Source organism: Callithrix jacchus, chromosome 4 (genome assembly GCF_049354715.1).
Source record: "Callithrix jacchus isolate 240 chromosome 4, calJac240_pri, whole genome shotgun sequence".
In the NCBI taxonomy this organism is placed as follows: domain Eukaryota; kingdom Metazoa; phylum Chordata; class Mammalia; order Primates; family Cebidae; genus Callithrix; species Callithrix jacchus.
This window is the reverse complement of record NC_133505.1, coordinates 39,115,098-39,139,654: the sequence shown is the minus strand read 5'-3', so window position 1 is coordinate 39,139,654 and position 24,557 is coordinate 39,115,098. Positions and strand designations below refer to the sequence as shown.

At 51.7% G+C, this 24,557-nt stretch overlaps 2 protein-coding genes, 1 long non-coding RNA gene and 1 other non-coding gene across 10 annotated transcripts in view; 1 reads left to right on the top strand and 3 right to left on the bottom strand.

The window, feature by feature from the left end:
- Nucleotides 1–81: 81 nt before the first annotated feature.
- On the bottom strand, nucleotides 82–16,899 carry PRRC2A (proline rich coiled-coil 2A). 6 transcript variants are annotated; one of them, XM_078368801.1, is made up of 31 exons: nucleotides 16,776–16,899; nucleotides 14,378–14,589; nucleotides 13,391–13,568; nucleotides 12,939–13,038; nucleotides 12,775–12,847; nucleotides 12,078–12,221; nucleotides 11,783–11,934; nucleotides 11,525–11,604; nucleotides 11,234–11,376; nucleotides 10,540–10,630; nucleotides 10,205–10,421; nucleotides 9,171–9,645; nucleotides 8,079–8,269; nucleotides 7,570–7,867; nucleotides 6,992–7,202; nucleotides 4,775–6,652; nucleotides 4,117–4,385; nucleotides 3,780–3,910; nucleotides 3,414–3,543; nucleotides 3,226–3,311; nucleotides 2,802–3,026; nucleotides 2,507–2,647; nucleotides 2,315–2,386; nucleotides 2,032–2,199; nucleotides 1,802–1,884; nucleotides 1,429–1,639; nucleotides 1,242–1,337; nucleotides 910–1,122; nucleotides 716–810; nucleotides 528–618; nucleotides 82–420 (listed from the first exon to the last, which is right to left on the bottom strand). In XM_078368801.1, the coding sequence occupies exons 2-31, from the start codon at nucleotides 14,487–14,489 to the stop codon at nucleotides 280–282; spliced, it is 6,495 nt and encodes a 2,164-aa protein (XP_078224927.1). In that variant the 5' UTR covers nucleotides 14,490–14,589; nucleotides 16,776–16,899; the 3' UTR covers nucleotides 82–279. The 6 variants fall into 6 exon arrangements, with proteins under 6 accessions (XP_078224927.1, XP_035151077.3, XP_035151074.3 ...); XM_035295186.3 differs by having other exon boundaries at nucleotides 14,378–14,552; XM_035295183.3 differs by lacking the exon at nucleotides 16,776–16,899 and adding an exon at nucleotides 16,420–16,563.
- On the bottom strand, nucleotides 14,090–14,221 carry LOC118153370 (small nucleolar RNA SNORA38). The gene has a single exon (XR_004742609.1). It is a non-coding gene; the product is annotated as a small nucleolar RNA SNORA38 (small nucleolar RNA).
- A 22-nt stretch (nucleotides 16,900–16,921) lies between the features above and the next one.
- LOC128931727 (uncharacterized) overlaps nucleotides 16,922–24,557 on the top strand; it is a 36,788-nt gene continuing 29,152 nt past the window's right edge. The window contains exon 1 of the long non-coding RNA XR_013534018.1: nucleotides 16,922–17,093. This is a non-coding gene — a long non-coding RNA (uncharacterized LOC128931727). The remainder of the gene's footprint in view (nucleotides 17,094–24,557) is intronic.
- AIF1 (allograft inflammatory factor 1) lies at nucleotides 19,479–21,265 on the bottom strand. 2 transcript variants are annotated; one of them, XM_002746341.8, is made up of 6 exons: nucleotides 21,162–21,265; nucleotides 20,917–20,978; nucleotides 20,763–20,829; nucleotides 20,355–20,396; nucleotides 20,004–20,166; nucleotides 19,479–19,687 (listed from the first exon to the last, which is right to left on the bottom strand). In XM_002746341.8, the coding sequence occupies exons 1-6, from the start codon at nucleotides 21,184–21,186 to the stop codon at nucleotides 19,603–19,605; spliced, it is 444 nt and encodes a 147-aa protein (XP_002746387.3). In that variant the 5' UTR covers nucleotides 21,187–21,265; the 3' UTR covers nucleotides 19,479–19,602. The 2 variants fall into 2 exon arrangements, with proteins under 2 accessions (XP_002746387.3, XP_008992398.1); XM_008994150.5 differs by having other exon boundaries at nucleotides 21,223–21,265.

The following is a 24,557-nucleotide window of genomic DNA, read 5'->3' as shown; positions in this document are numbered from 1 at the left end:
TAAGTAACAAATAGTTCCCTGACTCAAACTACCAATCACTCAGCACCAGGCTTTAAAACAATGCAAACAAGTAACCCATACTCAAATCATTGTAGAAATTTTTTTAAATCCTTTTATTATTCTTTTTTAACAAACAGCCCCAGGGATGGGGGACCAGGGGAAGGGGGAGGAGGGGAAGTGAGGCCCCAGCCCCAACACCCCTCCCCACCCACCCCTTTCCCCCTTATATATTTATAATCTATATACAAGCCCCAGGGGTGGGGGGCAAGAGGAACTCCCTCAGCGGGGTGGGGGCAACCCAGGCTCCTTGTCCCCTCGGGACCCGGGCTCCTCCGCCCGTCGGGAAGCCCCTTCTCGAGAAGGTGGCCCTGTCCGCTCCCAGGGCTTAGGTATCCAGCGCAGGGCATCTGGTGAAGAGGCCTAGTGGACAGGCATGTGTGAAAGAATGAGTCATAGTGGGAGGATGGGATGGAAGGACAGAAAATCTGGTGAATTTAGACTTGGGGCTACAGGGGTTTCTCCTTCACCTGCTGGTAAAGGTCGATGCGCTGGGTGCGGAAGACTCCACTGTAGGTGGAAGGTGTGGCCTTGAGACGGGAATTGAGGCCAGAGAAGGACCTGAGAGAAGAAGGGCTTTTAAGGCAAGCCCAGGATCCAGACCCTGGTCCCAAAGCAAGGAAGTACTTAGAGAGTCCACATCCCTATTCCCTTTCACCTTCCAGTTGGGGGAGTACGTGATGACCCAGGTCCCCCAAGGTTGCTGCTCAGTTTTTGATAATCCTGGAACGGCTTTAGTTCCACTGGATGCAGCTGAGGGGGAAAAAAAACCCATGAGTTTCCTGCCTTGAAATACAGAATTCCTACCACCAAGTTTCGGCACTCCCTAGCTCCTCAGTTCCTGTATCTTACCTCTGCTCGCCCCAAGCTAGCAGGGAAGGGCCTGGCAGGTGAAGGCAGCACCCGAGGAGCAGGAGCAGGTGGGGGCCGCACAGCCAGGCTGGGGGGCTGCAGAGCAGGGCCCACAGGTAACAGAGAAAGGGGAGGTGGGGCAGGAGGTGGTGCTGGCGGCAGGGAGCCGAAATTCACCACAGGCAGCTGTGAGTCTACCATGGGTAGAAGCATCTGTAACAAGAAATTTGGGTGTGCATGTTGGGGGCAGGGAGGAATGTCAGAAAAACAGGGAAAATCAAAGGCAGCAACTGGACAGAGAAATGAAGGGGAAATGGGAAGACACGACATACCTGTTGGGCAGGAGCCCCTGAAGGGAGAAAGCCACTTTGGCCACCAGGCTGCAGAGGAGAATAAAAATCCGAAGGGGATGGCAGATCCTGGCGTACCTGTTGGGAAATGGGGAGGAATACATCAACCCCACGAAATCATTCTCCCCACCCTATCTCCCGATATCTAACACCTGCCCCCGCCCCTTACCTGAAGCAACGATGTGTCGGGCAAAGGACTGGGGCAGAAAGCTGTAGAGTAGAGGAAGGAAGGTGGAGGGTAGAGAACTCCTCCAGCCGGCAACTTCCCTAGCTCTGCAGCTTGTAGTGTGGAGAAATCTAGAAACTGGCCCTTGAGAGCTACCCCAGAGAGTAGTGCTGAGGGAGGGGCTGGGCCGGGGGGTAGGTATAGGGGCTGTGATCTGCAAAGAAATTGTGGGGAGAAGAAACTGTTAGGACGTCAGAGTCTGAGCAATCCCTTAAGTTCACTAGCTTCTGGTGCCCTAGAACTGTGTCTGCCCCTTCCCTCTCCCCTGAAACACATCTCCATGTACTTTCTGTGATCCACAGGCATCAAGTCTTACCTGTAAGGATGCAGTGAGGGTGTCCCAGGGCGGAAGCCTCCACTGTTTGGATGTAATTGAGAGTCCATGGCTCCCCCAGAGACCTGCAGGAGAGGAGTAGGGTTCAAATAGCTTTAGTATCTGTGATCAAGAAAAGATCAACACCCCACCCATAGCAGCAAAAAGTAGGGAGAAAAATGAAATGACAAAAAAGTTACTGAAGGGGTCCTGCAATGGGAAGTGGGGCCCACCTCAGAACTGGAAGGTCCAGGGCTGCCATAGAAGACCTCAGGATACAGGCGCTGGCCTGAGGAGCTGGGCTCTGTGCCACAGTGCCCAGAACCCAGGTTCTTGGATTGTGGCTCAGCAGAGGCAGCAGCACTGGGAAGCAGCTCCCAGTCTCGGGATATAGGAATGGCCTGGGAAGGAGAGGCCTTGTGGAGAGGGATGTCTGGCATCCTGGATGCCCTGGTCACACCAGCAAGCTTCTCTGGAAATCTAGAGCCTTTCGACCAAACTCTTACTCCCACTTACCTCAGTGACTGATACTGATAGCTCCTTCTCTGCTTTTAAGGTGTCTCCTACCACGAGGCGTAAGTCAGAGTCCTGTCATCACAAGGCAGGAGACATTGTCCCATGACTTAGACATGTGTCCTCTACATCCCACCTTTAGTCCTTCCCTTCTCTCCACCCAGCTCAGGATACCTAGATCCAGCCCACACAGACCTTGTCACTAGTGCCAAACTGGATGGGGGGGCCAGGTCGATGGGATGGCCGAATGGGGCCAGGCTCTGGTACTCGGTCTGTACGCTGTGACCGTTCTGTGCCAATGGGGCCAGGGGGCAGTGGCTGCTCCCGGGGCAGCTCCTGGATTGGGCACACAGTAAAGTGGGTTGGGGAAGGGCAAGGGAAATCCTAATTGGAATGCCCAGAACACACAGGCAGAGGGAAAGAGCAGAGAAAGGTAAGGCCAAAGTTGGATTCCTGGGAACATTCCCCTTACCCTTTTTTGGTCTTTTACCTTTCTGTCCCCATCGTGGGGGGCAGGTGGCGGTCTCCTAGGAGGTTCAGAGCCAGGTGGACCCTCACAAGTAACGGCATTCAGGGGTGAGGGGCCTCCAGGCCTCTTGGGAGGTCCCTCTGCTGCCCCCTTGAGTCCTCCATCAGGGGAACTTCGCTGGCTGCAGGGACCTGATGACACCTGAGAATCCCCACTCAGGTCCACCCCACTGTCAGACTGACTCATCTGAGAGGAGTGGAGAAGGAGCTAGTTAAGTCAGGGTAGAAAGCACCCCAATAGCTGACTGATGCACACATTTAGACAAACTGCAGAAAGGGGACCACCAAGTGAGAACAGCTTCCAGACTCAACCCAGAGTAGGTGGGGGAGGATGGCCAGTGCTCAAAAAAGTCCCAGCTCAGACATACCCTCCCACCCTCACTCACCTCTGTGCCAGCCACATCCTCAAAAGGACTCAGGGGCTCCATCCAAGGCTCCATGGAGCTGGGCCTATAACTCTTTCGGCTAGTGGCTGGAGAAGGGAGCATCAACCACGAGAAGTGAGAGATGATAGTTCAGAAGCCCATCTCATTCTTAATCCTTCTACCAAAGTCCTTTCCCTCAGTTTACTCACCAGTATGTAAACGGTTCCAGATGTGAGGGGTCAGGGCCTCCGTGCCTGTATCTCTGGATTCTGCCTGAGGGCCTGGGCCCTCAGGCTTGGAGCCCAAGAATCCAGAGCTATGAGGAGGTGGCAAAGATTCCTACAGATAAGTGCCAGAGGCAAAACAGGAATTGGGTGGGAATTGGAAATTATAGGAAGCCTGGACAGAGTGGGGTGACATAGAATGGGTGTGGGGGCAACAAGGGAGACACATGGGAGACTAATACTGAGAATTCTGGGGTAAAAAGAGAGAGATATAGGAAAGAGAATGGAGAAAACATAAGAATTTTCATGAGTAAGGGTGCAGCGAAGCACAATCTGAAACCCATCCCTTACCTCCTGTAGCAGCTCTGGTCTTCTGGGAGGCCGCTCCCGACGTTTAGGGGGAAAGGGACTAACCCCGGTGGGATCCCGGGGAGTCCCACCTACCCCACTCACCATTGGCCCTGGCTCCTCAAAGTGGGTTTCTGGGGAAGAGAAAAACTGTCAGCATCTGCCTTGCTCTACCACTGACCCCAGGCTTTTCCTCCCTACTCCATCTCCCAATCCTTCTATACTTGTTCCCTACAGAAACCCACCCAGCAGCAGGGCCCCTAGGCCAGATTCCCCACCCCCTCCCCCTAGCACTTGACCTTCTCTGGAGATATTCCCACCCGTAACCTCTCCGGCTTACCAGAACCAAGGCCGCTGTTGGCTCTCTGGGGCTCATATCGGGTTGGGGGCCTAGGAGAAGGGCCCTGAGGGGCTTGAGGAGGCCCAGGCTTGTGCCTTGGGTGCCCCCCTGGTGCAGTTACACTCCCTTGGCGGCTACTAAGCTGGGCCAGAGCCTGTTGGATGCCAGCAGGGTTGCTATGGATAACTTGGTCCAGGCGGAAGACAGCAGAACTGCTGGGAGGTGGGGGAGGCAGGGGAAGCCCCTGGGGACGCTCCTCTGGAGGACGACTGGAGAAAACAGAGCATTAGCTCCAGTATCTACTAAATTGTTACTTTTCCCCACAAGTCTGTTTCCCAACTTCTGTTTACAACCTATTCTCTTTCCTTTCCAAATGCAGGTGTTTCTGAGTCCTTCTAAGGGTTCCTATGTGTATAGGTCGACAGAATGGAAAGCAAAGAACAGGGAATAAGTATACGAATGGGTATTCCTGACTCTATCACCCTACCAACTGCTTTCCAGTTGCCTTAGCTAGACTCAGACATTCAACTGACAGAATTCTGAGTCCATGGCCCCTCAGGCCATAATCTCCACTGCACCCAAACTTATCTTTCCCTCATGTTTTACTCCCCTCCTCCAATTTTTAAACCATAATAAATTTAGGTTTGTTCCTACCCACCTTCGGTTCTTGGGAGAGGGCCAGCTCCTCTTGTCACCTCGTCCTGGCCCAGTCCTTCCTCCAGGACCGCCACCTCCTCCTCCACTGCTGCTGCTGCTGCTGCTGCTGCCAGCCTTGCCCCCTGGGCCAGGGCGCCGGTTCTGCCGTTCCATCCCTGGCCGCTGACTTGAGAAGCTCCGTTTACTCAAGTCCTTGGCTCTCTGGCTCAGATCTCCACGGGACATGGCTGAAATGCCTGGTATGCCTCCAGCTCCACCTCCCCCAGGAGTTCCCACAGCTTTGGGTGTTAGCAATGCTGGTGGGGGTGCCTCTTTGTCCCCCCGGCGCTCACTGGCAAAGTCGCTGCTCTCTGATGCAGTCTCCCATTCCTCATTGGCTTGGTCTGAGTTCTGGTTTGACAGATCAGGAGACTTGGCAGCTGCCCGGCGAGGTGGTGGGGCCACTGTGACTGTTGTGAGAGCCTCCTCGGTTCCAGGTGTGGAGGCTGGAAGGGTTACAGAGGGCTTGCCCTCAGTCCCCCTGGCAGCATTCTCCCGCTCTTGTTTCAGCCTCCGGAAACGAGGTGGTTTGTCCTGCTGCTGAGCCCTCCCATGTCGCCTCCTTCGGGGTCGCTCCCCGTCTTCCACACCTATGCCCATGTTGCTGCCTCCACTGCCGCCCCCGCGCGCCATGGGCGACAGAGGCCCTGGGATCAACTTCTCTTTCAAAGGCTCCTTACTTGGTGGTAAAGGACCTGTGGGAGGCTTCTTGGGAGCCAGTGACTTGGCTGGAGGACTCCAGCCTGGACAAACTGGAGGAGGGGGCCTCCCTCCCCCACGGCCTCGGCGAGACGGCACCCCTCTAGGAGTGAAGACTCGCCCACCCCGGGCAGTGGAGAAACGGGCTGGGGCTGGTGAAGGTGGGGCACCTGGTGGTGGGGGAGCAAGAGGGCCCTGGGTGAGTGTTCCCTCCTTGGGTGGGGGGGCCTCCTTGTCTGAGGGAGCCAGATCACTCTCATGGGTCTCGCTGCCTGTTTCTGAGCCCCGCTGCCGGCGCCGCTTGGGAATTTCTTCATACTCTGAACCTTCGCTCCGTGTCTCGCTGGCAGTGCGGCCTCGGGGAGCAGGAGGGTGGTTTGGTCCCCCTGTCCCACCTCCACGCCCATCATCTCCTCGGAATTCTCGGTAACTGCGGAACTCCCGGCTTCGGGCTCCCCGCCCTCGTCCCCCATAGGTCCCCCGAAAACCCCTCCCTCTGGCAAAATACTCGCCTCGGCCCCTACCCCGGCAAGAGGTAGGACCCACTCTTTCATAGGAATAGTCCCTCCGAAGCCTTGGGGCAGGGGAAAGATTCCCACTGGGTGGGGTATCTTTGGGGCCCCCTAGCTTTCCCTTTGCTATTTTGAGTGGGTCTGGCTTTGGGGCTTTGGGGGTTTCATCCCCCTGTTCGAGGGGCTTGGGAGGCAGCTCTTCGATTTTTGTAGGTGGTGGGGGTTTCTTTATAGGCCCAGCCCGGCGGGGTGGGGCCCCTGGCTCCTCTGGAGGGATTCCACGACGACTGCTGCCTGGACGAGGGCCCCAGCGGGTCTCCGTGCGACTCTCTCTACGTGGTGGCGGGGGGCCCTGGCCTCCACTTCCGACTCCGCGGGCAGGCTTTCGGCCTGCTTCTGGCCCTGTCAGCTGTGCAGTCTCCTCCTTAGGGGACTCCTTCTTGGGTGGTGGAGTTTGTATCTTGGCCACTTCATCACTGCCTGGGGGCCAGGGGAGTGGACGGGGCCCAGTGGGAGCTGGTTCCTCCAGAGAAAAGCGAGAGATTGGGGGCCCAGGGGCTCCATTCTCAGGAAAGCCTGGATAACTGGCCAGATAGGGTGGTGGGGGAGGTACTGGAGGAGTCTCACTCCTGAAGAGGGTGACAGAAAGAATGGAAATAAGTATCTCAGGAAAACCAGAACTGGTGGAAAAACAACACTTTATTATGATCTAAACTCTCTTCTACTGTTTTACTGTTTTTTTTTTTTTTTTTTCCAGAGATCGAATCTAGTTGCCTAGGCTGGTCTCAAACTCCTGGGCTCAAGCCATCATCTCGCCTTAGCCTCCCAAAATGCTGGGAATACAGGTGGGAGCTACTGCATCCAGCCTCTCCTTTCTTGTTCCTTCCTATCCCTACCACTAACCCAAAGTACCTTTCTCCTAGGCCTAGATCCTATGAACTCAACCATTTCTTATGACCAAGACTCACCTCATCCCCTTGTCCTCCTCATCCGCAGCCTGGCGCAATGGTGAGGTAAGTGGGCGGGGGTCGGTGGGTGTGGTGGTGAAGACATCTCCTACCCAGGCTAACTTTGGATCCACTGGTGGAGTGCCCCGTTCCCGTAACATGGCGGGTGCATGACGGTCAAATGGCTCTGAGCTTGAGCCCCCACTGTCTGAGCGCTCTCGGGGAACTAGGCCTGAAGAAACAAAAGAACAAATACTTTTCATGTCATAGGTCCTCCAGCCCAACAGGTATCTCCCCAGTCTAGTCCTCCCTGTCAAGTCAGCTCTTCCATCCCTTGTTCCCAGTAGGTCTGGGCCTTGCCTGCTCTCGTGTAACACTATCCACTCAGCTTTCCTACAAAAGAACCAATCCACCCTAAATATCCTGGCCAATGAAGGACTACTGCTTATTTCTTTACCAAGCCCATTTTTGCAACAGAGCTATCTTAGCTGGAAGCATATACCCTTCTCTCTTCACTATTAAAACCTATCACACTGAGGTCACAGCAAGACACTTTTATCCCACTCCTGTTTCCCACTACTCCTCCCACAACCCCTTACCAGAGGGATGCACTCCAGGAGGGTAGAAGTCTAGAGGGGGCCGACCCTGGAGGAGCCGGGGGTCCACATAAGGAGGAATCATCATCCATCGGGGATCAAAGTTCATTGGGGGCATAGGTGGGGGCCGGCCCAGAGCACCTGGGTACAGGGCCTTGGGAGGCGGTGGAGGAGCCTGTGGAGCTGGCACAGCCCCCAGGGTCACAGGCTGTGGTGGTGATGGGGGAACTGGGGTAGGAGGGGCAGAGCTCTGTTGATGCTGTTGCCACTGCTGCTGCTGCTGCTGCTTCAGAAGCTGCTCCTAGAAAAAGAGATAAGACAGGATGAGAGAGGCTCAAGGCACACAGGGACAAAGGAATCAGCAAAGAAAAAACCAGACTAGGGGATATTGGGTGACAATGAAGACAACTGGACAAAGCAGCAGAGAGACCCAGAAGGTAACTTATGAACAGAATTAAGTACTGAAGCCAGGAAGAAAAGCAACCCTTAGAGGGGAAGTAACTTGATCTTACCTGCTGCTGCCGCTGGAAACGAGGAGGCAATGACTTCTGATATTTGGGGTAGCCCAAGCCCTGACTAGGGGGCTGGCGGGGGGGACCAATCCCATCACCCTTGGGTTCCACCTTTGGAGCTGGGGGTGTGGCAGGAGGAGGGACCTCTTCTGGCGGTTCAGGACCCTCTTTTGAGGGCAGTTGCGGTTCCACTGCATTGAAAAACAACAACAACAACAGAGTAACTAGTCCAGCAATAGACACACTCCATGAACGCCCCAGGATTATCAGGTCTCACCTCTAACTCCCCTCTACTCCACACCTGTTCTATTGAAGCCCCTCCCACTTAAGATCCACAAAAGCACTTCATGGCCTCCTATGAGCCTACAATGAGGGCATTAACTTCTACGAAACCATTAAAATAACAGCACTTTCTTCAGTCTTGACCTAAAGGAAATGGTTTTTATTTTTATTTATGTATTTCTTGTGAGACAGTCTTTTCTTTTTTGGGGGGGAACAGAGTCTTGCTCTGTCACCCAAGCTGGAGTGCAACAGCAAGGTCTCAGCTCACTGCAACCTCCGTGTCCTGGGTTCAAGCAATTCTCCCGCCTCAGCCTCCCGAGTAGCTGGGATTACAGGCATACACCACCATGCCCAGCTAATTTTTATATTTTTTTTAGTGGAGACGGAGTTTCACCATATTGACTAGGCTGGTCTTGAACTCCAGACCTCATGATCCACCCACCTCTGCCTCCCAAAGTGCTGAAATTACAGGTATGAGCTGGCTGATGGGGTCTTGCTTTGTTGCCCCGGTTGGTCTCAAACTCCCTAAACTCAAGCAATCCTCCACCCCAAGCCTCCCAAAGTGTTGGGATTACAGGCATGAGCCACAGTACTTGGCCAGGAAATGGTTTCAAGTCCACAATTTGGGATTTCAGACAACAAAACCTTCCTTTAGATACACAAATGACAGGACACTCTATCACTGATAGTCCAATAAACCAAAACAACTGCCTTCTATTTCATTTACCCCCAGCCTTACCACCCTGCACCTTTAAGCAACTTGAACCAGATATCTGACATCTGGTAGTACCTATCCCCATATTTCCATACCTGGGCTGGCTTCGAAGCTGCCACTGCTGGTGCTACTGTTACTGCCACCACCACTCACCGGAGTGGGAGCCGGAGCCACACCTGGAGTAGGAGTAGATTGGGCAGGAGGAGTCTGTGCTGGCTCTTCAGGTTCTTTCTCTGGTGCTGGGGCTGATGCCGGTGGTGGAGCTGGAGATGCAGGGAGTTCTTTGGGAACTGCAGGTGGTGGAGCTGGGGTAGAAGGGGCAGCAGGTGGGGGAGCAGGCTCTGCTTTGAGCCGCTTGTCAGGTGCCCCAAACTTTTCATCAAGCCGCTTGAGCTTCTCAGCACAGGCTGCCCGGCGCTCTTCCTGCATGCGCCGCTCCTCCTCTTCTCGCCGTCGCCGGGCGCGCTCCACTGCCAGGGAAATCTCAGATGATGACTGCTTTCGTCGCTGCCGCCATGCTTCATCCTCATCTTCAGGTGCTGGGGGCTTGCAGGGAGGGCCCCCACGATCCTGTCAATTGGCAAGACCCAGCAGGGCCAGGAGTATCAGTTACTATGCTTTCTTCTCCTTCACAGACCAATCAATTGTCGCTACTTGTAAGACGCAAGGACCCAAGCCTTGGGGTTGATCTCTCTGGGTGATGACAAATTCATTACCCTTGTCTTGTTTGAGGCCAGGTCTTGCTATGTTGCCCAGGCTGGTCTTGAACTCCTGGGCTCAAGTGATCCTTCTGCTTCAACCTGCTCAATAGCTTCGACTACAGATACACACTACCAGATCCAGCCATCTAGCCACCCTAGTGTCTTTTTCTGTTCCCTCTCTCCTTTAGAAACCCAAACACCCAGGCCTTCTTGTTCTTCTTTCCTTATTGGCATCCCAGTTTCTCACTTCTTACCCAGATTCCCCTATCACCAATGATATTTCCAAGCTTTCCAGAGGTGTTCTGCAGCCTGGTACTTCACACAGCCCATTTTAAGCACCCCCTTCCTCTATTACAACTGCTTCAATTACTCAGCTGACAGTAATCTCCCACAGCTGACCCTCTCAATCCCTTATTGTAGATACTCACTGGGTAGTCCCCAGGGGGGCCCCAGTTCCCGGCGGGGCCCCGGTGAGGTGGGGGTGGGGGAGGCTTTGGGGCAGGAGGTCCTGGTTCTGTCTCTGGAGGCCGAGAGGTTTCTGCCCAAGCCGTCTTAGGAGGGGGCGGTTCACTGCCGGGAGAGTTGCCCTTTTTGCCATCTGCTTCAGGGGGCCGTTCCTCACCAGAAGCTGACTGGGAATCCTTGCTGTGAGCAGATCAACAGTGGAATTAGAACCAACTGCAACTAATATACTCCTGTAAGAGTACATTATTGCAAGACAAAACAAGATCCATCCTCCTCTCCCCTAATGGCCCTAACTCACTGGCCCTCAGCTCCCTCCTCATCAGAGTCTCGACCATCTTCCTCATCGCTGAACTTGAGCTTTTCAGTGTAGTCAACCTCTTCATGGGCCCCTGAGGGAAAATATGAGTATTAGTAATGCAAGCATTCTGCTCTCCAGTCTCAGGAGGTAGCCTGCAACTATGTAACAAGATGTACTACCAATGCCAACAGCCTCCCTTTGAAGTCTAGATCCACCAATGAAGTCTTGTCATTCTTATTCCTCTTACCACTTTGCCAGGACTTGGTATTCCCCCTCCGTGTGCCTCCCCTACCCTTCTATTTTTTTTTTCTTTTAAGAGATAAAGTCTTGCTCTGTTGCCCAGGATGGAGTACAGTGGGATAATCATAGCTCACTCTGACCTCCAACTCCTGGGCTCAAGCAATCCCACCTCAGACTCCAGAGTAGCTGGGAACACAAATGCATGCTCCACACCTAATTTTTAAAACTTTTGTAGAGGTGGGGATCTTGCTATGTTGCCCAGGCTGGTCTTGAACTCCTAGCTTCAAGCAATCCTCTCACCTCACACCACAAAAGCACTGGGATTACAGATGTGAGCCACTGGGCCCGGCCTTCCTACCCTTTGGTGTCTGCCTTTCACCCACATAACCCTCTTATTTTTTCATCAGGTTTTGCCTTTCAAGACCCAAGTTCTTGACCCTTAATATCCACTTACCTGCCCAACCATCATCATTCTCCTGATCTAATTGATCAAACTCTTTGAGATTATCCTCTTTGAGAATAGAGGGACGACCCACAGGCTCTACTAGGCGCATTGGTGGCCCTGAGCCTCGGGGGCCCGCCACACGGGGAAAACGGCTGTGTACAGAAAAGAAAATGAAAGATGGCAAGTTGTGTAACCACATGCAAGAGTGATCCTAGACTGAGGTTCCTGGCTAGTAAACCATCTCCTCCCCCAGTAAGCTTCCCCTGCCCACAACCACAAACCCAGACCTGGATTGCTCACCTGGGCCCATCAGGAGTTGGGTATCGGTAAGGCCCCTGGGGTCCGTAGGGCGGAGGGAATGGGAGATATGGGGGATACATCTGTAAAAGGGTCCAACAATAGCTGCTCAGAGGGATAATCATATACTCTTCCAGCTCCTTAAGCCTGCTATCAATCCTCCTCCCACCCTCCCTTCTATCTCATAGGCCAAAGACAGTCCTGATTCCTAGGTCTCCAGCCTCCAATGTAATTGCTCCAAGACAAGACACCAAGACTCACGAAAGGCGGCATCATTCCGCGGTAGGGAGGGAACTGGGGTGGGCCTGAAGGCTGCAGCGCCCCCCGGGGATCATGACCATGATGAAGTTTGGAGTCCGGGCCCTCCAGCTCATCAGGGCCACGCCCACCTCCGTCCCTCCAAGTTGTAGAATCTGTATTTTGGAAAAGGTAGAGAGAGGTATCAACGATTGGAGGGCAAGTGAACGCAGGTGAAAGTGATGGAGAGGAAAGTGAGTAAGTCAACATTTAGCTGAGATGGAACAGGTAATGTCTTGGCCAAAAGGCAGCCACTCACTTTGGGGGCGGAGGCTTGGTCCGGGCCCAGACGACTGTTCGGCAGACTCCCTTTCCTTGGCAGCTTTGTCCTGGTCGCCAGCCGCCTGCAGGGTCGGAAATTCCTCTCGAGAGAATCGCGACAGTAGGCTTGATGCCCTTCCACCTATTAGGATGGGGATGCAGAATGGAAAACAGAAGTACATTTACTGAGGATATGCTTAAAAGTGGAAGGCTCTGACAGGTACCTCAGGTTTCCTGCCTTCAAATTCACCCCCCTATAGAATAACTGCTTCTTCGAAAAGAAAGTCAGTTCTGGGACCACTACACTCCATCATGTAAGAGTGAGACTTGGCTGGGCACAGAGGCTCAAACCTGTAATCCCAACACTAAAAATACAAAAATCTGTCTGGCGTGGTGGCACATGCCTGTAATCCTAGCTACTTGGGAGGCTGAGGCAGGAGAATCGCTTGAACCTTGGAGGCGGCAGGTGCAGTGAGCCAAGATTGTGCCACTGCATTCCAGCAAGACTCCATCTCAAAAAAAAATAAATAAGAGTGAGACAGTGAGACTTAAGGCTCATGTGCCTTCATGAAACTAAATATAGGTTGTCTTAGATTTAGCCAAAGAGGACCAAGGTCACTTTGCTGAAAATACAGTGCAGGGGTCATGCATCCCATGGTGCCTAGACACAGCTCCTCAAACAGTGCTGCACTCACCATCTCCATGTGCTCCATGGGTGACGCTGGCTTGTGCCCAGGACTTTACCCCGCTTGGAACCGAAGGAGTGTTCTGAGGAAGTATTCAGAGAGATGATAAATGATGATGTGGGTGGGGCACCTATGAGCCATTCTTCCCCCAACCCCTCCAGTTCTCCAGGTACCTCGGGGGCTGCTGGGGGTCGTTTCGGCTGGTTGGAGGCAGGCATCTGTGAAGCCGGCAGTGGCTGCGACTCCGGCGGCTGAGCGGTTGAGGCATCGGAACTGAAGGGACAGAATGGGAAGGTTATTCAGGCCAAAGATGCATCCCCGACTTCTCCAGAACTGGTGGAGACTTAGGACTGAAACTCTGCCCATTGCTGCCATTTACAAATTAAGGACAAAATAATTTTGTCATCCTTTGTAGGTTGCCATCTGTTTCTTCATGCTTTCTCTCCAAGACAAAAAGCTAAAGGCATCATTCCTTAGTTACTTAACAAGAAACCTACTACAGATAAGAAAGGAGCCTCCTTCTTTGTCTCTGGTTCTTGTGTGGCTGGGATAAACCAAGCCCCAACTCTCCCTGAAGTTCAAGTTACAATACTCATGACTCTGGGTCCCCAAAGCCTCTGCTTACCTCTTGGGGTCGGACTGCTCCTGTTTGCTTGCCCATCCTGTTCCGTCTTTCGGCACTAGTGAGACATTGGGGTCATTGCCTTTGTTCTCGGCTTTCAGGCTTGGAAGGTTGGCTGGAGGTGGCATACGCCGGGCAATGGCAACTTTCCCGAGACTCTGCAGGCCATGGCGAGGGGCAACTGGAGAAAAAGATGGAGAGAGGGTCAAAAATGACTCATATGGGAGATATGATGGCCTCCCACCGTGGGCCACATTTATACATCTTGAATATTTTATTACCTACTTCCTCCAAACTTCTCTTAGAAAAGATCCCTTCTGCTGCCCTTAATAATCTCTGAAATTGGGCTAGGTGAGGTGGCTCACGCCTGTAATCCCAGCACTTTGGGAGGCCAAGGTTGGCAGATCACCTGAGGTTGGGAGTTTGAGACCAGCCTAACCAACATGGTAAAACCGTCTCTACTAAAATATAAAATTAGCCAGGCATCAGGCATGGTGGTGCATGCCTGTAATCCCAGCCACTCAGGAGGCTGAGGCAGGAGAATAGCTTGAACCCAGGAGGCAGAGGTTGCAGTGAGCCAAGATTGTGCCATTGCACTCCAGCCTGGGCAACAAGAGTGAAACTCCATCTCAAATATAAAAAAAAAAAAAAAATCTCTGAAATTCCTATCAAGAAGGATGAGATATGTAACATTCAATGTTTCTGTATGAGATCGGTTGATCATGAGGCTCCAAGGGGCAAGCTGGCCTCAGATTTTCCCAAGTCCACATTTCTTTGCCTCCAATTCTTACGTGTTCAAAGACAGGCAACCACAGACACGCCTTTGTAGGAGGGTAACTTGATGTTCACCCAGAGCCCACACCTCCTTTAAAGGACCCTCTAGTCTTTTGGTATCTCTACTACAGCCTCTTCTCTTCAAAGAGCTCCAAAACATATGGCCCATCCATGCCTAGTTTCCAACCATCAGAAGTATCTTTGCAGGACCCTCACCAGCGGGTTTCTGGATCTCTAAGGACTTGCCCTTATACGTATCAAACAGGTTGAGCGAGGAATACTTCTTTCCATCCTTTCCCTTGGCAGTCGGCCCCGAGCGATCGGACATTGCGCTGGAAGCTCATTGAGTATGTTGGGTCCTGCAGGCACCTCCCCCAAAACGTGCCGGAGCCTGTGGGCCAGACAGCAAGTGTCTCAGTCTCTGTCCCCTGTACAGACCATAACAGAAGTTTAAAAAATTCCGTTGTATTCTCATTAGGGATTCAGATATGAGGCCCTCTGATGTCTTTTCCTCCAGTCTATGTAAGCTACCCACTCTCTTTAAGCGACCACGATCGACTTAGCTCCCACACAGCCCAAATGCCATGCTCCCTCCTTTCCTCCAGACACCTTTGCCAAGGAAATCCAAGTAAAAATCCAGTATTCTCCTAGTATAAACACTCTGCGCCCTTTGTGCCACTCTACAAAGGGTAGCAGCCTTTTCATTCCTTACAAGTAATAATCTCTTCTCTCTTCACCAAAATCATTTCAGAGACTTAAAACAGGGCAAACAAATTCAAGCAAAACTAAAAAAGCAGCATACAATTCCACCATAGAAGAACTGAAACAGCGCTTTAGATTCCCTATTTATTGGCGACCAGCTACCTAATCATACACCAGGACCCTGTATCCCAGGTTCCCTGCCCAGCAGCCTCGTGTCCATCTGGGAAGGTTTGCAGGAAGGTATGCTGGGAGTTAAAGGATTTTATGAGCTTGTTCAGCTGGAATGGGGGTTGGTACCAGAGAAATCCTCATAGAACAACTGGGGCTCTACAAACTCCCAGACTATAGGAACCCCAAGTATTTGAAATATCCCATCTTTTCCTAAACTTGCTCCTGTATTGGCTCCTGGAAAAAACTGCTTCCAGGTGAAATACTGTTTCACCATGTGAAGAACTGAGAAAAACAAAGCTTTAAGGAGACACCTTGAGAGCACTATGGGCCAGAAACAGAGGGCCAAGGCCAAAGCCATCTTCGTTTTCCTGTCCTCATTAAAAATGTCCATCACCAGTGTTTCTCTCCTTGATACTTCTAGCTCCCTAAGCAAGCCGGACATGTCTCTCAGTCCATTCCAGAGTGACCAGGCATTCATTTACAGACGGGGGCAGTGTAAAGAGACGAGAAATGGTGGAGAAAAAAGCAAGGAAATCCAGACCGGCCCAGAATGAAAGCCAAAATTGGGGAGAGTGAACTTTATGACAAGCCAGAGATGAGATGAATGTAGCTTCGAAGGTGTTTAAGGAGACCAATCTGTGAAAATAAATATATGAAGGGAAAAGAAAGAAAAGGATCATGTAGTGAACAGACCAAAACTAACAGAAAATAATGAATACGAAAACAGGTGGAAAATATATGGAAGCCGGAATGGCAAAGAAAGGATGTAGAGAACGAAGTAAGAGGGCAAAGACCCAAAAAGAAAAACGGGGATGGGGCAGAAAGGAGACGAGGAATAGAAAAAATGAAAAAGCAGACACAGGGCGATTGAGCAACATAGAAAGCCAAGATGCGGGATAAAAGCAGGGTTCTAGAGTGGGAGTGGCTCGACATGAAGAGGGGCGCCCCGGGGGGGGACCACAGCGCTGATAGGAGGGGGATCCAACATGGAAGAAAAGAGCCCTTTGGAGAGGAGAACCTTCGGACGCGGCCCACCCCAGGGCGGCAGCGGGAGAGGGGGCCCACAGATGGGGGTGAGAAGCCAGGAGCGCAGCAGAAGGTAGGGAGTTACGGCCCAGGCGCAAGGGTCATCCCCTGAAGCCAAGACGGTGGGTGGGTGGGGGCAGACTGTGGATCTTGAATGAGCGGCCGGAGGTGCGAGTCCCAGAGTAGAGGTACCAGAGGGGGAGGGGCGGGCAGGCCCGGCAGCGGAGGACAAAATGGCGGCTAATGGCAGCTTCTCCTCCCCCCGGCCCGCCACCGCCGCCGTCGCCGTCGCCGCCGCCTCCGCCACAACCGCTCCCGCGCCGGAAAAGGGCGTCAGCGCACGGTTCACCCAGACTCACCTGGCCGGGTGCGCGGGGATCCGGGACCGGGACCTAGGGGCTCCCCGGAACGGGATGGCGGTGGGGCGGGGGAGGATGGCGGCGGATGGCGCCGGGTTCGGCTCCGCCCGTCTCCCTAGCTCACTCCGCGGCTGAGCTCCGACTAACGGCCCATCCGGGCAACCGCCGCCCCCGGGAGCACCCCCCCAACTCCCACCTCCCTTCGCGCCTAGACACGCCCCTTTATTTGCATAAGGGGCGGGGCATTTTCTACCCTAACCCTCTTCGCTGCCGGGGCTGCCCTTAGTTTAAAAAAAATAAAAGGACCGGGAACGCGGAGCAGGCGGAGGTTATTTGCATGAAGAGGAGGGACTTACGAGCGCTAGGACGCCGATTGGCTGAGGGGGCGGGGCGGGCCTCCCGGGGTCGGCTGTAGGGACGTGTTGAGGGGTAGGGAATGCGGTGCAGGTCGGCTGGGCGGTTGGGACGCAGAATTTACTCGACGAATGTGGGAGAAAGAGGCGGAGCGTGCGTCGTACGTTCAAGGAAAGATGGGAGCGGAGAGACGTAGGGACGCCAAAAGTGGAAGGAAACGTTACACGGCCCATGGCGCCTTCATCTGAGGAGACGGAGAGAGAGGACAGGGGCTGGCGGGGCGGAATTAGCAGCCGGAGGGCGGAGCTTGCGCAGACCTGGTAAGAGTTCCAGCTCTCGCGCCCCTCCAGGGGTTTGGGGTGGTGGTTGTGGGGAAGTTGGGGCGGGGGGAGGGAAATGCACCAGAGGGGCGGGGCCTTCAGTTACTAAATCACGTCATGCAAATGAGGTGGATAGACAGACCAATCCAAAGGTCCCGGGAAGCCTATCGCCTGCACCACGCAGTGAAGGCTTTCTTCGGGCAGTTCTATATATTCGCATAATGTATGCAAATCATTTGTACAAAGATAGGCTAGGAATACCTGGTTCATGAAAATATCGGCAACCATCGACTAAGACGGACATTTAATTTTATAACCAATATCTTCGTGAATAAATTTTCATATTTGATATTGGGAATTTGTAATTTCTTAACAATGGGTTTCATTTTGCAAAATGAAAGTAGTTTGCCTCCTTTGTCTCTTACTACCCGATTCTAGAGGCTCTCTGCTCTCATCTGACCTACTATCATTAAACGACTATGATTTGAAGGCGCTGGAGATATGCACAGGATATTTTAGAAGTAGAGAAATGAAATATGACTATACCTGGGGTGGTTGAGAAATGCTTCTAGAAGAGTTCTTATTAAGCGATATGAAGGGCAGGGCTTGGTGTCTTGCACCTGTAATCTAGCACTTTGGGAATACGGAGGCGGCTGGATCACCCGAGGTCGGGAGTTTGAGATCAGCCTGGCTAACACAGTGAAACTCTGTCTCTACTAAAAATATAAAAATTAGTAAGCTGTGGTGGTGCGCCACTGTAGTCCCAGCTACTCAGGAGGCTGAGGCATGAGAATCACTTGAACTTGGGGATGGAGGTTGCAGTGAGCTGAGATAGTGCCACTGCATTCCATCCTTTGCCACAGAGTGAGACTCCCATCTCAGAAAAACAAAAACAAAAAACGAGAAGTGAAGAAGATTGGAGTAGATGCCTGTGAAAAATATATAAATAAATAGATACGAAGAATGAGTTAGAACTTACCCAAGTTTGAGGAGTATACATCTCAGGTGCAGAGAACAGATTAGTAGAGTCATGAATTTGGGGGGCCTGTGCCTAGGCTGACGTGGCTAAATAAAGGAGACTACTTGTTCATTATGGAAAGTGAAGGCAGAAAAGTTTGCAGGAATCAGATGATAATTTTAGCCTAAGGCTCAGTAAGATTTAAGATGACTCCCTGGCCGACTACCACACATACCATTTTGTTACCCTTTACAAAAGAATTCCTTTTTTTTTTTCTTTTCTTTCTTTCTTTTTCTTTTTTTTTTGAGATGGAGTCTCTGTAGCCCAGGCTGGAGTGCAGTGGCACGATCTCAGCTCGCTGCAACCTCTGCCTTCTGGGTCTGGTTCAAGCAATTCTCCTACCTCAGCCTTCCAAGTAGCTGGGATTACAGGCGTGAACCACTATGCCCAACTAATTTTTGTATTTTTTAGTAGAGAGGAGGTTTCACGATATTGGCCAGTCTGATCTTAAACTCCTGACCTCATGATCCACCAGCCTTGGCCTCCCAAAGTGCTGGGATTACAGGCGTGAGTCACCTTGCCTGGCCAGAATTTCTTTTAAGCGCTGTTCATGGACATTGTCTCCAATGAGTTTCTCCTTCCAGTCTCTCTCTCTTTTTTTTTTTTTTTTTTGAGTCAGAGTCTCGCTCTGTCACCAGGCTGAAGTGGCTGGAGTACTGTGGCGAGATCTTGGCTCACTGCAACCTCCGACCCCCTGGTTCAAGCAATTCTCCTGCCTTAGCCTCCTGAGTATCTGGGACTACAGGCATGAGCCACCATACCCAGCTAATTTTTGTATTTTTTAGTAGAGATGGGGTTTCACCATGTTGGCTAGGCTGGTCTCAGACTCTTGACCTCGGGTGATCCGCCTGCCTCGGCCTCCCAAAGTGTCGGGATTACAGGCGTGAGCCACCATGCCCAGCCGTAAATTCCTTATTTTATTCAGTAACACCAGTTCTTTTATTCATCCACCCATTCATTCAAGTTTTAAACATTGAGGGCTTGTGATATGTCAGGTACAACAGCATAGGTCACTTTATCCCCATTTTCAGAGAAAAGACTCCCAGAGGCTGAGTGATTTGTCAAAGTGACAAAGCTTAAAGTGGCGGAGAATGTTGGTTCAAGGTATTCCTTGCTCTTCATGAAAGCTATCATGGGCCTGGGTACACTGGACATGTCTTTTCATCCTGCCTGCACTCCTTGAGGTTAAGGCTGTCTTATACAGCTGGAATCCCCCTTGGTGCATGAAGCCATCTGCTATAGTGGACACATTACAGTATTGTTGGTGGATTGTTCATATGGGCAAATCCTTGCCACCTTTCCCTCAAGAACTCTCTCTCCTTCCCAAACCCTGGAAAAAAAATCCCCGAAATAAAAACTAAGCTGACTTGATCTGCAGAGCGAGGGTAATTTATTTAATTTGTTGACTCTGGCTTACAATTTTGTCTTCTGTTTCCATATCTGGGTCATTAGAACCCCCTTCAATCCCACCACATTCCTTTTCCCTTCAAATCAGGGCAACTCAGAGATAGCTTTCTTAGCTGGGGGACCCGTTGGCTTTTCCTGTTCTCTCGCTTTTTCCTCATACATCAGGATCCTGGTTGAGATGGAAAGAGGCACAGGGATCAGGGAAGACTCTTCTCAAGGGAATAAATTGTAGGCTGCTGGGAAAGGCTGGAAGGGGATGAGATGTAAAGGTGGAAGGGGAAGGAGGAAGGGCAGGGGTGGGAGGTTCTGGGGCTGTGGGGACCAGGATTATGGATAGGGATGGGGACAGGCCCTTGGAAGGGTCCCTCTAAGGATGGAAGAAAGGATGCTGAGCAAAGTGTAGAAAAGTTGAGCCTGAGGACAAGGGTAGGGGTGGGGGAGGAGAAAACAGGTAAGTATAGGGGAGATTGGAATTTGACACTCACATTTTTAGGATGGCAGATCTCTTGCCCAACATCATCCTGAGAAAGTCAGGGTAGCTGAATGTCTCCCCAGAGCCACTGGACACCTCTCCAATTAATTTCTTTAGCTCTAGGTGAGTCTTGGGGGCCCCAAGTTTCTCCAGCATTCGCTTCAGGGACATGATATCTGGGGGCAGAGGATGAGGATGGGGAGAAGGTAAGGAGACCCTCTCTCTCCTCTCCCACTTCCACATCCCCATTCTTCTTCCTACCACTCTGGTAGGTGGGCCCCCTCCCAAAAGATGAGGAATGGAGCACGTAGGAGAGACCTCTGCCTTCCTAGGCCTGCACCCACCCCAATCACCCATTTCTCACCAATATCGCCGTTTCCATTAAGGTCAAACTCCATGTATTTCTCTGGATGAGGGGAGAGAGCAGAACAAGTAAGCAGTGACTAGAGGGTTTTTGGCAGGGGATTGAGGAAGGGGTTGTCAACCAACTGCTAGGTAGAGGAGACAATGTGGAAGGAGGAGGAGGGGCAGGCAGAGGAAGTAGGGTTGGGGAGTTGACAGCCAGCTAGGATTTAAGGAGCTAGAGGGGATGCTGAGAGGGGCAGGTCTGGGAAAGGGACTGCAGTATGTGGCAGGAGGGCAATAAAGGCAGGCTCCCCTCTTGCTACCACAAAAGTAAACTTTGTGTCTCTGCTGTCCCTGCCCTGTTCTTGTGGAAATCCCAACCCTCCTACCCCCGGCCCCGCCTCCACCCCTATAGTCTTCCCCTCACCTTTGAAGGCTTTCAGTTTGGAGGGCAGATCCTCGTCATTGCTATATTTGGGATCATCTAGGAATTGCTATGGAGGGGAAAATAAGAGCCAGGGTAGGCCCTCCCTATCCACGCCCCATCCCCCAGGCTCTGCCCCCTTAGTTCTTCCTTCTACCTTGTTGATCTCATCCAGCTTTTCTTCCTGCTGGGCCTTCAGCAGTCCAAAAGCTTTTCCTCCTGTGGTGGGGGAAAAGGATTAATCAGCCCTCATCCCTCCTTTCCTCCCCTTACCCTGACATCAACCCAGGGACATTCACAGTTAGCCTGCCTAGACCAGGCGACTGCTCTCCTAGCCCACAGCCCAGGTCTGTCCATCTCCTTCCTCCGATCTGATGCCCCTGCCTATCCCACCCTCCCTACCCTGTAAATCCCTGGTTTGGCTCATAGCTCAGCAGATGCCCGTGGAGGTGGGGAGACAGACCAAGCTGGAGGCCTCTGTCTGCAGGCTTTTCTTCTCTCTCACTAGTCTTCTCAGATCCTCCCAAACTTCCCCTTTCCTCTCATTCCTTCCTCCTCTGCCTCCCAGACCTCACTTCCCCATCAGTTTCTGCTGACACTATCACCCCAGGAAGAAGGGGGAGCCCTGTGTGAAATGCAGATGAGAAAATAACATTCTCCCAAATTATTCTTAAATGAGAGCCCAGTGTGTACATGAAAGAAATATTTTGGGCCGGGCACGGTGGCTCAAGCCTGTAATCCCAGCACTTTGGGAGGCCGAGCGGGTGGATCACAAGGTCAAGAGATCGAGACCATCCTGGTCAACATGGTGAAACCCCGTCTCTACTAAAAAAAAAAATACAAAAAATTAGCTGGGTACAGTGGCGTGTGCCTGTAATCCCAGCTACTCAGGAGGCTGAGGCAGGAGAATTGCCTGAACCCAGGAGGCGGAGGTTGCGGTGAGCCAAGATCGCGCCATTGCACTCCAGCCTGGGTAACAAGCGAAACTCTTGTCTCAAAAAAAAGAAATATTTTGATAAGCTACTGGAGCTGTGCAGAAAGGGGAGGAAGACACCAGGGGGATTTATTCTCAGGAACAAATGATTTTTTTGGACAGGTCCAACGTTCAGGTAGTTATAAGACCTTTCATGAATCTGGGCAGGCAAGTGTGGATAGGAAGTCAAGGAAGGGCTGGCTGAATTTTCTTGCTCTGTAGATAGGAGAAGACTCTCAAGTCTGCTGGCAGCTTCAGGAGGATGACAAGATGGGCACAGGGTTTAGAAAGGGAGAGACATCTCACTCCCAGCCTGGAAGCTGTAAGGGGGCCCTTAGAAATATGGAAATGTCTAATGACACATTTTAATTTGTTTGCTTTAGGATGTGCAGTGTAACCCACTCATCTTATGTCCTTTGAAATCTTCAGTAAAATCTACAGAGATCAGGAATTTGAGAATTTAAGTAGATTCTTTGGAGGAACTGAAAGTGATACTTAAACAGCATTTGTGGACAAAAGAGCCAGGAAATGAGGCTGACATCAGGTTTGCATATTGCGCCTGCGTGCATGCATGTAGGCGTGTTTGTGCCATGGGGGTGCTGGTCACTGTGGGTTCAACAGAATGGATAATAGCCTCTGACACATGCCTCCCTAGGCATAACCTTTATCCCCTCTGCCACTCTTTTTGGCCAGTTGCCTCTTGGGGAGGTGAGGACAGCACATTTCCCTCATGTCCTTGTCCAAACTTCCTGCCCAGGACATCATCCACCCTGTCCCGGCATTAATGACCTTTCCTTCTCCCTTCCCCCCAACATATTTCCTCTTCTGTAGCTGGGAATTTTCACTTCTCACTGCCCTCTCTCTGACCCGGGCAGGTAGGGGAGATCCTGGAGTGAACTGTGGCTTCTTGACTTCCCATTATTGCAGTTGCCTTCTCCTGCTGCAGAGAGAGCTGCAACCCTGCATTCCCAATGTTCTCAGCGCCTGCTGGGAGAAACTTCTTTATTCAAACATTCATTCAACAAATATTTACTGAATGCTTACTATATGCCTGGCATGCCTCTAGGTCCAACAAATGAAAACTCTTGTCTTCATGGTTGATCTCATTGGGGAAGGCAGACAATACAAATAAAGAAGTATATTAAAGGTACTAGGTGCCTATGGAGGAAAGCAAAGTAGGGGAGAGGGAACATAGGAGTATTGCTGATGGTCCCAAGTTGTTGTTTATTTTTTTTGAGACGGAGTCTCGCTCTGTTGCCCAGACTGGAGTGCAGTGGCGCAGTCTCAGCTCACTGCAACCTCTGCCTCCCAGGTTCGTGCAATTCTTCTACCTCAGCCTCCCAAATAGCTGGATGGCCAGGCTGGTCTTGAACTCCAGACCTTGTGATCCACCTACCTCGACCTCCCAAAGTGCTGGGATTACAGGCATGAGCCACCATGCCTGGCTGGTCCCCAGTTTTAAATATGGTAGTCTGGCTAGGCATGGTGGCTTACGCCTGTGGTCCTAGCCACTTGGGAGGCTGAAGCGGGAAGATTGCTTAAGTCTAGGAAATCGAGGCTGTAATGAGCCGTGGTTGTGTCACTGCACTTCAGTCCGAGCAACAGAGTGCTCAGATTGAAGCAAAAAATAAAATAAGTAGGCCAGGCTCAGTGGTTCATGCCTGTAATCCAGCACTTTGGGAAGCAGAGGTGGGTGCATCACCTGAGGTCAGGAGTTTGAGACCAGCCTGGCCAACATGGTGAAACTCTGTCTCTACTAAAAATATAAAAAAATTAGCCAGGTGTGGTGGCACATGCCTGTAATCCCAGCTACTCAGAAGGCTGAGGCAGGAGAATCACTTGAACCCAGGATGGGGAGGTTTCAGTGAGCTGAGATCACGCCAGCCTGGGCAACAAGAATGAAACCTTTCTCCAAAAAAAATAATAAATAAATAAATAAGGCCGGGCGCGGTGGCTCAAGCCTGTAATCCCAGGACTTTGGGAGGCTGAGGCGGGTGGATCACGAGTTCAAGAGATCGAGACCATCCTGGTCAACATGGTAAACCCTGTCTCTACTAAAAAAACAAAAAATTAGCTGGGCATGGTGGTGTGCGCCTGTAATCCCATCTACTCGGGAGGCTGAGGCAGGAGAATTGCTTGAACCCAGGAGGCGGAGGTTGCAGTGAGCCAAGATCGCACCATTGCACTCCAGCTTGGGTAACGAGCGAAACTCCGTCTCAAAAAATAGATAGATAGATAGATAGATAGATAGATAGATAGATAGATAGATAGATAGAGTGGTTAGAGAAGGCTTCTCTGAAAAAGTGATATTTTAGCAAAGATTTTAAGCAAGCAAAGGAACAAGGCTCTGTCTTCCTGTGCCTGCTCTTGCTCTGTCACTCAGGCTGGAGTGCAGTGGCACTTTCTCGGCTCAGTGCAACCTCCGCCTCCTGGGTTCAAGCAATTCTCCTGCCTCAGCCTCCCAAGTAGCTGGGACTACAGGGGCGTGCCACCATGCCCAGCTAATTTTCTGTATTTTTAGTAGAGATGGGGTTTCACCGTGTTAGCCAGTATGGTCTTGATCTCCTGATCTCATGATCTGCCATCCTCGGCCTCCTAAAGTGCTGGGATTACAGGCATGAGCCACCGTGCCCGGCCAAATCACCTTTTTCTCACTGATATCTCTGTTTCCATTCTGGCCAAACTCCATGTATTTCTTTGGGTAAGGAAAGAGAAGAGACAGGGTAAGCACTGGCTAGAGGGTCTTTGGCAGAAGATAGAGGAAGGGGTTGCCGACCAAGTGCTAGGTTGGGGAAAGGATGTGGAAGAAGGAGACTGAGCAGGCA